Source organism: Sphaeramia orbicularis, chromosome 21 (genome assembly GCF_902148855.1).
Source record: "Sphaeramia orbicularis chromosome 21, fSphaOr1.1, whole genome shotgun sequence".
Classification (NCBI taxonomy): Eukaryota; Metazoa; Chordata; class Actinopteri; order Kurtiformes; family Apogonidae; genus Sphaeramia; species Sphaeramia orbicularis.
In genome coordinates this window covers 29655732-29668661 of record NC_043977.1, presented here as the reverse complement: position 1 = coordinate 29668661, position 12930 = coordinate 29655732, and the positions used below count along the sequence as shown (strand labels likewise).

The 12930-nt window shown below is 40.2% G+C and overlaps 1 protein-coding gene across 2 annotated transcripts; it reads right to left on the bottom strand.

Moving 5' to 3' along the window:
- Positions 1-1713: 1713 nt before the first annotated feature.
- shox (shox homeobox) lies at positions 1714-12159 on the bottom strand. Of its 2 annotated transcripts, none has more exons than XM_030124027.1 (6): positions 11737-12159; positions 9940-10148; positions 6704-6761; positions 6445-6554; positions 4066-4278; positions 1714-3714 (listed from the first exon to the last, which is right to left on the bottom strand). In XM_030124027.1, the coding sequence occupies exons 1-6, from the start codon at positions 11981-11983 to the stop codon at positions 3625-3627; spliced, it is 927 nt and encodes a 308-aa protein (XP_029979887.1). In that variant the 5' UTR covers positions 11984-12159; the 3' UTR covers positions 1714-3624. The 2 variants fall into 2 exon arrangements, with proteins under 2 accessions (XP_029979887.1, XP_029979888.1); XM_030124028.1 differs by having other exon boundaries at positions 6445-6533.
- Between the last annotated feature and the right edge of the window lie 771 nt (positions 12160-12930).

The following is a 12930-nucleotide window of genomic DNA, read 5'->3' as shown; positions in this document are numbered from 1 at the left end:
TGTGACATTTCAAAGAGGATTATGAGAATGAAATGTGATAAAAACTATTTTCACGTGACCCCTTAGCACTTGACCTTTGATAGGCCAGTGGAGCGTAGCACCGAGGATCAGACTCCTGGGACACGCATATCGTACAGTCCATACTCGTACGGACCGGACAGGTTGAGATTTAGAAGCAGATGGACACAACGGTCCGAAAAAGAACAGAAAATAAACTTAAGATGTCACTGTAAAATGAACGTGCAAGTCAATCGTAAAAAATTCTTGGAGAAATGTCCCAATTCTCTTGTATAAACAAAACACACAGACGTACGACACAATAAACCCAGATGTAACTTTAACACTGACCGCAGTCGTCCACTTAATACGCCCTTACAAACACACACTCCCTTTAACTATTAATAAATTATTGTGTATTTGTTCCTCATGGCCAACATAAATAGCTTTATGTGCTTGAGCATGTTGACAAAGCGGTCATGGCTCATTGGTTGTTGATGGATGGCTGTGTGTGCCTTGCTAATTATTAGTACACATAAAAGGATGCTGTTATTTCCAGACCTGGCCCAGCAGGCCCCAGCCGGAGGGGTCACTAGGTAAATACGGAGCCATCAGTCTGCGACTATATCACTCAATCTTGATGTATGAGCAAAGAGGTACAAATTAAACGTGCAGCGACCTTCTAGGGGGTACTGCACTCAACAGGACGCCATTTGGGCTAATTCCTGCACGGGGTTCAGACAATAGGCCACTATACCACATGGTGTAATTACTTTGTGTACACACATCTGGATTTAAGCTCCCAGAGGAAGCTAATACACTTAAAAAAAAAAGAGGTCAACCATTTTAGATGTGCAAAATTTAGTATGTGTGGGTAGAACAAGTGGAAGGATCATGTATGTGTGTGTGTGTGTGCATGTACGCAAGTGTGTATGGAAGTAGCGGGTTCACTTCAAATGCAGACTGATGACTAGACGGCAACTATTGACCTTTTCATGTCATCTGCTCAAAGTTAATCATTGCCACTGAAACATGGAAAGAGGATCGTCTTTGAGCTCCACGCTCAAAGAAGATTACATGTCATATATGCAGCATCCCCCAAATATCTCTCTTGCCGTCTTTTTTTCTTCACACTTATAGGCTTCCCACTCCGGTTACAGCCATCTTGCTTCTATTTGACGACATTACAGCCCCACTTTCCATACCAATACTATCTGTGTCATTTTGACAAACACTCAGAGAGATGTACCATGCAGGGGCTCCAGATTCGGGAATGGTGCAGAGCTGCTGCATCTGGATTTTATAGCCGCTCAATTTTCTCTGCTGGTGTGCGGCTCAGATTTGATGTGATGAGCTGGCCTGGCTAACATGGAGTCTGCATGAATGTCAACTCTAGACTGATATTGATATTGATCCACAGGTTGAGACACTTGCAGAGCCGCAGCCACAACACAGTGTGAGACAGAGGGGAGGGGGTGCATGTTCACGAGGACATAAATAACCCAGACACTAAGGAAAGTGCTCTGGACTGCTGTTACTTTCTGAAAAATGTGACCACTGATGCCTTTTCAAGTAATTTACAAGGATTTTTGTCCTGCATTGTTCTGCGCTAAATCACGAAGAGGCATTTTGCAAGATGATTGCATTTCCACAGCAGCCTAGCTTCATCCATAAAAACAGTTTCATGTGCAGCGTACAAGTATTTTAAAACTCAAGTACAAATATTTATAACTTTATTGATAGTTTACTTGTACAAGATGTACATTCATATTTTGTGAATCAAAAGGGGAAAACAAACTGTACGATGATTCATGTTTAGGCATGCTTGCATATGAAATGATAATCAATTTAATGGGTACAACAAATTCCATGGAGTATTGTTAAATTCAACCATCCCTGAAATGTTTGTAAACTCGGACACGCTACATTTTAGGCAAACAATGCACTACAGCCACACCTCCTAATTTAAATTTAACACTTAAAAAAACATACAAAAATAAATGCAAAGCCATGTAAAAATGTACACTTGTAGTTCAACTATTTCATCTTTCATAAACTTTCAGACAAAATAATAAATAAAACACCCATATGTTTAATTTAAAATGGAGACATAGATAAACAATTCTAAATGGAGGTCTGTTAACAGAGAAAATGTTTGGACACTGTTAGCGGTATGTAGACCTTAAAAAGATCGACGTGTTAAGCGCAGCTCTGACAGTAGAGTTAAAAGTTTCTCAAAAATAACCTTGTAATTCCAAATTGTTTCATCCTACCCGGAGCAATTTGTAAGATACACTCTGAATTATTTGGAAATTAATAGTGAAATGTTACATATAACATGCAGAATTAAGCTCATATTGTAAACAACTGTTTGGCTTGGATTACAGTGCTGATTTGTTGATTTTATTATGAACACTTTCCAAAACTGTAAATGGATTTCCACAAATATCGGTAAGAGTACACATCCCTAATTTTTGCAGCATCCAAAAGTGTGCTCATGTCTTCCTCAACAAGCGACAAATGTATACCTGATGCATACAAAACTGATTGAATACATAAGAGGGTTATGTGTAATATGGCACCTGGTTGTGAGCTGTTTCTTAAACTCAACAAAAAAAAATACACTGCCGTAGAAAAACCGGTGTGTTTGGCAAAGAAATTCAACACTCCAACAGTGCATGAAAAACAACAGAATAATCATTGGGTCTCTTTATCATTGAGGATTAACTGCTAGCTGTTTTACTTTTTGCTATTTACAGTATTGCACTTAAACTGCACACCATTGCATTTCAGTTTGACTGATGCTTTCTTCATATTTTCAGAATTAGAAAAAAAAAAAAAATCAATTATACCCTTTATCCAAGATAATGTCCTTTTTGCTGATCACATGACAATATCAAACCCCACCCCCTTTTAATTAGTAAAGTAGTATCTGCTTGTAGTGCCATTTGTAAACACCCACATACAAGACCTGAAGTGCAAAGGCTATCTTCACTTCTTTACCCAGGATACAACACAATAAACAGAAAGGTTTAAAAGACAGAGAGAGAGCACGCTGTGAGGAGAAATGCAAACGAAGTCTCGCTGACACATGCCCAGCAACACAGAATAAACGTCTTTTCCCTCTGCAGCAAAGAAAAAAAGGAGTTGTTGCTTTTGTTATAGCACAAGTCCACAGAAGAACGATATCAAACCGTAATGGAGACCTTTCACTTTGTTGGTTTGGGAGAGTTGTGAGCAATGGCAGTGTTAAAAACAGTTGTCGAGCGTTATGTCAGGAGTGGACGGAGGCCAGTCCCAGAACGGTCCTCCATTAGAGCTCATGCACTTGGCAGCAGCAGGGAACACAGTGGTTGGAGACAAATATGGCCTTTTTTAATCTTTTCTTTTTTCTTCATTTTTCTAGTGAGGGCGGGGCGGGGGGTGGAGGGGGGGAGGAACGGGGGGTGTAAAGGTGAGAGTTGCTCCAATGTCTCGGAGAGGTGGTGTGTGGGTCTGTTTCCCCATGCTCAACCCTCTGCATTGTCAATATGGCGGCAGCGAGCCTCTGCTTTTGGCCCTGCTGCTGCCTGTTTGCCAGTTTGCTTTGTTATAACGTCTTCTGGTCTGACGGGCTCGGCCTGGCCCTCAGACAGACATCCACATGTGTTTGTACGGTCCTTGGGATGTGATCTGTGCCTGGAGTGGACTGAGCCATTGGCCCCGCAGAAGTCCTGCCTGTTGGGCAAAAAGTAAAAGGTGATTTCATTGGTATTTAATTACCGTTCTCTACAAGTGGTTTGTTTTGGCAGCTGGTTTTGTGACAATTTTCTCGCTCCCTCCTTCTTTTTATTTTCTTCCTCCACTGTTCTCCCCCTTTCACTCTCACACACACTCTCTCTCCCCCCTCTCTGTATGTGTTCCTCTCTTTCATTCTCACTCAGTGTTTTTGTTTAGTTTAGTTTTAGCTGTGAGTGTCACGGCCCTTTCACAGGCTCAGTCTTGTGTGAGAGGCGATTATGGGCATCAGGCGAGCGGAGGGGCAGCCCGGTGGGGTCAGAGTCCCAGAGCCTCGGTGTGTTTTCTTGCCTTGAGTCGCAGGTCGGCGATGCTCGAGTTCTTGCTGTTGCTTTTGGCAGCCGCCGCCACAGCCGCTGCCGCAGAGGCCGAGTCGGCGAGTGATGCGATTGGTAGTCCAAAAGGAGGGGGCGGGAACATCAGGTAAGGAGCATGAGCAGCCAGGTGAGGGTGCAGGTGGGGGTGGGAGTGGGTGACTCCATCCAACTGAAGTTGAGCTTGAACCTGCAGAACAGCCAAGCACACAGTTAGTGATCGGCGGCCCCTCGGATCAGTGTGTGTGTGTGTGTGTGTGTGTGTGTGTGTGTGTGTGTGTGTGTGTGTCTGTGTGTCTGTGTGTGTGTGTGTGTGTGTGTGTGTGTCTGTGTGTCTGTGTGTCTGTGAAGAGGGTTAAGGATTTAGGTTTCACAGTCTGACACTATTAAATTCCCTCTCAGATTTTACCCCCTCAAAGCTGTTGCTTACAGTGTGTTTTCTAAGAAAATAGTTAAGGGCTGCACTTGGTGCTTTAGCCCTTTTTTCATGTCAGCTATTCTAAAACTTAATGAATCATACATTGCTCTCAGACACCACATCCAATTTAATCGTCTAGAATCAAAGTCCTTCTAAGACCCAGAACAGATTTGTTTAATTCAGACTGAGGACTCCGTTATACCCATGGAAATATGCAGTCTTGTTATCCTGATTATGTATTCAATTGCATAAATAAACAATTTTGCACTAAAAAGATATTCACATATTTGGAGTTATAAATATTTATCCAGACATATTCCTGAGTCAAGGGAAAAAAGAAACCATAAGAAGCATAGAATATCAGTTTTCACATTCTTGGCAATTATTTTATAAGAAGTAGGTGAAAATTAAGCATCCGCTTACTTCAGAGAGAAGGAGCTGAGCCTGTTGCCATTTCTCATGTATTTCAAACATGACCAGAAAAAGTAGGAAAAACCAAAGTATTTCATACTCTCTTTTCAAACCAAAGTGGAACAATATATAGTCAATGATTTACAATGACTAAATATAATTTATTTATTCACTTTGTTCCTTTTTTATTGCCCTAAAAAATATTTAAGTTTCCTAATGACAGAGAAAATTACAATGAACCACAAATCACTGTTGTTGAGCACTGCAGTTGCATCCAAATAAGAACCTCCTGCAAACGTCGAGCCATGCCACATATACAATTTACAAACCATCAGGTAACTAACTGCAGCTGGGTTGATCATTTCCAAATGTACAGTGCAATTACATGTGATTAAAATGCAAAGGCACCACTGGAAAACTAAATTAAGTTCTTGAAACTTGATTTGTGGGGTAATTTTGTTCAGTGGGACATGACAGAAACTGATCTACCCCTGACCAAACAGGTGGTGGACATTGGTGTGTCTGTGGATTTGGGTGTGTGTGCTGTTATGTCCCGTTGCATATAGGTTTGTCACACACACACACACACCCACACACACACACATGCATATTCATGGTTTGATCAATAGAAGTAAAAGACTTTTTTTTGTATCTGTTCCCTTCTGTTGTCATTGTTTTAAAGAGGTCAAAAAGATAAGAGAACTTGACAGCTCGAAGACAATTTCAACTTTCATACTCATCAGATGCAAGTCATGCACCTTATACACCCAGCTGCTATATTCATTATAACACTCGTGCAGTGTCTGTGGGCAGCGCCCCTGTTTCCACCTCATACAGCAAGTCTCTCTCTCTCTCTGTATGCAGGCCTCAAGCCTCCACCCCTGCCAGTGCAGCTCAGTGCCAATATTCATCAGAGCCCACTCCATTCCCCGCTTTCATCATCTCTTTTATGTGCTCACGCCTGCCGCACTGTTGGCTTAATTAGGCCACTGCTTTCCACGAGGGTCAAGCAGACAACACAGCATCCAGGACGTAAAAGCAGATAGCAGCGGATCAAATGTCTGTCCACCTCTCCTCTCCCTGTACTGGCCGACCCTCTCCACAAAGCCAGGAGGTGAAAGGTGCACTGAGGTCTGAGCTCCCTCACACACCAACACACATCACATATAGTCTCTCATCACTTGTATTTAATAGCTGCACATGGCGTATACATTTATGTGACAAATATAGAAGCCCTACTTTGACTGTGATTCCACCACACCAGACACATACCTGTACACACACATCACATGACCTGTTTTTTTTTTTTTTTTTTTTTTTTTACACATCCCTTAGTCTTTACCTCCAGATGCTGACTTATCATCTTTTTTCTGCAACTGCCTGCATTTAGCACATTTCTCCATTTAATTCTGCCCTGTTATATTGAGTCACACTCAAACCAGGCTCACTGATTGCACATTTCTAAATTCCTCCAGTTTAGTCAGATTATATATATTTAAATTATATATATATAAGAACACAGCCTACCTGTTGGAAGGGCATCCGGAGGGCACCCATATTGACATAGGGTGCTACCCTGCATGCATCGAGGTGGCTGCCGCTGCCCAAAATAACACCTGGAGAGAAGGGAAAGATGTCTGTCAGACAGCCAGACAGTTGTTGTTATGTGAGATGAGGAGGTCACAATTTTCAACATGCAATTAAAAATAGTGTCAAATTTTAAAATAACCCCAAAAAACACATATATAATACGGTTACTGAAAATGTCAGGAGAAGGGACATTTACCTTTGTGCATCTGGTTTTCTTGTTTTCGACATTTCGCTCTTCTGTTCTGAAACCAAACCTACAATTGGAAAAGACAGTAATTTAGACCTAGGCATACTAAAAATAATGAATTCCCACATTACAGACAGACAGACAGACACATAGGTAGGTAGATAGATAGATAGATAGATAGATAGATAGATAGATAGATAGATAGATAGATAGATAGATAGATAGATAGATAGATAGATAGACACAATTCTGATATAACCAATTAAAAAAAAATCCACAAATACCACAGACAAACAAATCTCAGGCAATTTTGGCAAAAATGTACTATAAATTATGCAAAAAAAACATGAAACTTTCATTGGGTGTAAATAAAATAATAAAACCAAATTTTAAAAATATATTAAATTTAATTTGTGGTCAAATAAACACGTAATAAATCATCCTAAATGAGATGGAACAATAGCAGCAGGGTGCCACAAATTTAATAAACACCCTCAAGTAGTAATTTCTTGTTTTTAGAGATTATAAAAAGTGTGACAAAATTACTACAAACTCAGCATTAACTATACCTGGTACAGACCATGTAAAGGTATCTTATAGAAATACTGTGATGATATTTCGTTAAGATAATTTTTTGAAAGGGAAAAAAAACCCTCCTTAACCACCTTCTAATTTGCTGTCTGTGTTTGAAGCTTCAGGCTGCAGGCTACGGCCTATTGTTAATCATCATCAACCTAATTTGCGTCGCTGAATAACATTATCTCCCCTCCCCTTCGACCCCCGCAATGACTATCATTTACAGATGCGAAATTAGCGACTGGTCGGACCACAAAGGGCGCAGATTGATGATGAGGATGATGATGGTGATGATGATGATGGTGATGATGATGACTCAAGGTGCCGTGAAGCCATTTTAAGCTGCGGGAGCGACGTTGAACATTGTGTCGATGGGGCTGCAATAACAACCCAGTCGATAAACAGTCCATTACTGAGACACACACGAATAAATCCTACACACCGATCCTATATTATGCATTTAAGAAAAAAAAAAAAAAAAAAAAAAGAATATGTCCGGCACATTAATATAATATAAAATAATGTAAAGTATTAAAATTCTTTACTCCATACCAATAACACATTATTATTATTATTATTATTATTATTATTATTATTATTATTATTATTATTATTGTCGTTACTGCAGGCCTATAGGTGATAAGTTATCGGCTCTACAGCGATAAATGACCGTAAAAAAGTTGTTTATGAAAATCCCAGGTGATTTTTGCATGGACAGGAATCCTTCAGATAAATCAGGCCTAATATTAGACAGTCCGAGATCAATTCCAATTATGTGCCAGTATGTTAAGCAAAGTGAACTACACTGGTTCAGACAGTTATTTCTTCATTAAGGGCCACTCAATGATGCGCTTCACAAATACCCTAATCTCATTTCCTTTTTGATTTTTTATTAGAGACAGTGAATAATGACATTTAATTTAGCAGTGCGCCAGAAACCCAAAGATATTAGTCCTAACTGAATTACTGCCTGCTCCTCACCAAGCTCTCATAACTTTCAATTAGATTCATTGACAGCTGCTCGGAGCGCAGGTTTTAGAGCCCTGCATCAAACCCCTGCTGCAATTCACTCTCAGTAAATCTGCAGAAAACATGTCCCCTTTCCTCCAAAAGTGCCTAAAAAGCCTGGGTTTTATTTATTTATTTATTTATTTATTTTTAGATGCAAGAGGAGTTAATGCAAAGGCTGTGTGCGCTGACAGCCCCTTTGGATCACAGCAAACACACGCATCCAGTCTGGAAAAGCCTTTATCAGCTCTATTTACGCCATGAATTATTTTAATGTACACGCTATAAAGTTTATTAGCGATAATTGCAGTGTTATCCTGTATTATACTGTCAACCCGCTCCGACGGTGCTGTGCTCAAAATGGTAGTCGGTGGGCTTATAAACCCCTATGATGGGTCTTATTCATCCGATTAGATGGCTGAACAGCAGCAGAGTTGGGACAGAATTGAGTTATTTCTAATCTGTTTTTATGGGGACACTACATCAAGCCAATGGCAGATATTACAAAGAAAATGAGGAGGGATACGAGTTGACATAAGAGCGCGTCCCCTGCAGCAGCCTTTCAGGCTCTTCATTCATTTTAATCATTGGTTGGGATTTTTCACCCCCCAAGGCTGCTCCGATTGTAGGCTGTAGGCCTAATGCTGCAGGTTCTGTAGGCTCTTATATCCCCGGAAGACTAGCACTGCTCACTTCTGTAACTACTGACAGAAAAAAACATAAAGCACATAAAACATGTTGGATTTTTTCCCCCATTATTTTACATTCAACTCCTTGGAAGTTGCGTAAAAAGTGGCACGTGTTAAGCAAACTGGGTAAATATTCACTCTAAATATCATCATTATTTTATTAGCTTTATTATACTAATTGTAATTTTTTTTGCAGAATTACAAATATGTAGAAAAAGCAAGCGTAATAGAATAAGTATACGGATTTTATAAATGCATATTAAGATGGAGCCATAATAAATCACATGTTAAACACCACAGACACGCATTTAATTTCCACAAGCTCATTACAAAAATACCACAGTTTCCCAACAGAGAATAAATGTTTTATCTGTGGGGTTTATAAGGATTTCTCGAATGCACACAAGGGTTTATGTTGAGGGAAAAAAAAGCGTTTTTTCTGTTTTAAGTGATGTCTTTATCATTGAATAAACGAGAAAGCAAGTCGTTGTTGACATGTTTGGTCCGACACGTGTTTTACGCATTTCAGTTTGTCACGTGCGAGATAAAAAACACGATGAATTGATGAAGTATTAAACATGGATGATTTAGAAAAAAAAAACATATATATGTCAGTGTATGTATGTATGTGTGTGTTTGCGATTTTTATTACTGTTCTTAAAATGTATAAATAGTTAAATTATTTAATTACAACTGAAGAAAGTCTGATGACATTTTATCTATAAATAATGAAATCATGTTTTCATTTGTAATGTTGCCACAAAAACGCACAAAACATATGAAAATGGCACATCCTACATCTGAGGATCCTAACATCTAAAATATTGTCTCTAAATGACAAAAAAATCCACTTGTAGTCTCTGAAGTAGAAAGTTCTAAGAAAACCACGCACAGCAGCAGCAGCAGCAGCAGCAGCCCACCGACCCGTGGGACAGGTGGGTACACACCGGGTTCACACAGGGACCCACTCACCTGCACCCTGGCCTCGGACAGTCCCAGTCTCTGGCTCAGCTCCTCTCTCATGAACGCGTCCGGATAGTGCGTCTCGTCGAACAGCCGCTCCAGTTCGTTCAGCTGCTCCAACGTGAAGTTCGTGCGACTCCTCCGCTGCTTCAGTTTGCCCTGTGCGTCCTCATCCTCCGACTTTACGTCCTCCTTTTTCTCCTTACACTCGTATATCCCTGTTAAACGTCCCACGGTTGGAAGAAAACACAAGACACGTTTAAAACACGTCCCTTAAACCCACACACATGTCCGCGTCTTTCCTGCAAACACAAACACAAACACAAACACAAACACACACATCTAACCCCCATGCGCATTCCCGGGACCTCTATGGTCTACACTGGGCCCTGATAGGGGCCTATAGGGCCTGGCAATTTGGCAACACATATTACAGAGTCTATTCCTTCCAGAGAGAGGCCTGTGGCCGCGTTTCCAGCCTCCATAAGTCAGTGCGTAATGTCAGCGCCATTACCAAAGGAAATCAGTCAGTGCATGGCATGGACGACTAATAAGAGCATTTAAGCGATTTAAGGAGCAGAGAATTAAGCCTCGGCTAAAAGGAGAAGATTTAGGCCTGTAATTACTCGCCTCCGTAAAATAAGTCCAAGTTATTTCAGGATGTAAAGAAAAACTGCCGAGGGTTAATAATTCTCCTTCAGAAAAGTGCCTTTTTCATCAAACACCCATAATAAGTCTACTAACAATCCACAGTGTTGGATCGGCTGCAGAGCTGCCAGTCTATAGGTTCATCTATTTTTATGTGCCCATACTCTGCTATTATGTGTTGTCATTGCTTTATTATTCTTAGTAACACACTTGACAGCTGATACAATTACTGGGCTGTTCAGTCGCATTTTTTCTGTTTGTAGTTTTCTGACGTGAAAATGTGTGTGACCAGCATTTAATAAAGGTGATAACAAACAAATCCTTAAGAAAAATAGCAGTGCACTCTCAATATTAAATTAAACTAAAAGACAGTGTACACAGTGTCCACCTTTCCACCTGTTATGTGATATATAACAAGAATATTTGAATTATATTATTTTATTTCTATGATTAATTTAGTTTATTGTCACTGAGGGATAAATACTGCACTGAGGGGGGGGGGGGGGGGGGGGGGGGGGGGCTGTCCTGCATGGTGTGTTATTGTACTTTCATAAAAGTTAATAGATGAGACGCTTTTAAGAATATAAACACATTTTTAATTTGGATAAATGTAATAACTAACATTACACGTTTTTGTTTTGTTTTTTTTAACTCCTGAGTGGACTTTACAACAGCTGAGCATCAACACTTCTAAAACTACTGTCATTTTCAAATATTAGACTTAGTTTTGTGGAAAATATTAAATCAGATCAGGCTGATGCAAGCACAGTGAAAGTATTATATAAATTTTAGGGGAAATGCAACAGTATTTTTTCTTTTCTTTTTTTTTTTTCCGAGAAACATTCATCAAATAGTTAAAAACGACAGGCCCGCCTCCTGGTATGCAAAATAATCGTTCTATTAACAGAATAATGTATTAACTTGGCAAACCTGCAAAAAAAAAGTAATAAATAAAAAAATAAAAACGAACGCGTGTGTGCGTAAATGTTTTTCTTCACATCGGCGGATTTGTGCGCATTTTTTTTTGGTCAAACTGTCGCTGTTGACGCGTGAGAGCGGAACTTATGAGGTTTTCCCCGACACAATACGAGACATTTTTTTATTTTTTTTTTTTAATTATAACCTATAATAATCAAATAAATAAATCTAAAAGCTTACCCTCTGTAGCCCTGGAAACATTAAAGTCCTTGAGTTTGTCTTTTTCCAGCTCGACATGGTCCTTGAACAGATGCACCGGGCAGTGGTTGCTCTCCGTTATGTCCTGCAGGTTTGTCTCCGGGCTGCCCAGCTCCCTCGCCCTTGTCAAGCCGCTCTCCAAAACTTCCCTGTACGTGATACTCTCTTTGCTGCTCTCCTTGGTTTTCTGATCGAAAGATTTCGACACGAATGCCGTAAGTTCTTCCATGGTCGGGTCTGTCTCTCAGTAGTGGTCCTGGTCTGGGAAATCCACCGTGAATTGTCAGTATATACCTCTCTCTCTCTCTCTCTCTCTCTTCTCTTCTCTATACCAGTCTGCTCACGGATACGCTTCTTTTTTGGAGCTGGCAGCAGCGAAAGATGGAAGGGGTGGAGAGGAGGTGAGATCACTCCTGCTGTTGTGACTGTGTATTTGAGAGCACACTATTTATACACGGCCACCTCAGCCCAGCCCCCCCACCCCCTCTTCCCTCCGATCTCTGTGTCTTGAGCAATTACAGGCCGGCTCGACTTTGCAGAATTCAACTTTCAGCAGCTTTTTTTTTTTTTTTTCCTCCTTCTTTCACAAATCAATGATGGAGCTGATGGAGGCGGTTAATTGAATTACGGGGTCATTAAAATGCCTACGGTGGCTCACTCCTGCGAGAAGCCTGTATGGCTGTTATGTCTAATTAATTCGGAGAAAATGTAATTAACGCGATTAGGAGATACTGGCTTTGTGGAATTGGCCCTTCTGTTTCTGCTGTTTGTTGACTAGACAAATGAATCTGAAAGCTAATCTGCGCACGACTCCGACCATAAGCCACATAGAACTGTTTACAGATCAGCTGATTAGACTTAGACTAAAGGAGAAGCTTCCAAATTTTAGTCTAAAAGTGAAAATTCAAATCTAAATATGTGGGGGTTTTTTTACTATTACTGCAACACCACAAATCACACATTTTTGTTCAGTTAATATCTGCATTTTTAAAATTATTATTATTATTATTATGACGCGTCATACCTTTTAATTTCCCACTTGTTTCCATTTTTAATGCAGTTAAATTTCTTGTTTCTTTTCCGCTGGAGTCTAATTTCTGCTCCTTTTGGTCTGTGTAAACGTTTTGCATCTAAATGCACACTGGAAATCACCAGGGAAAGTAGCCAGCACTTAAC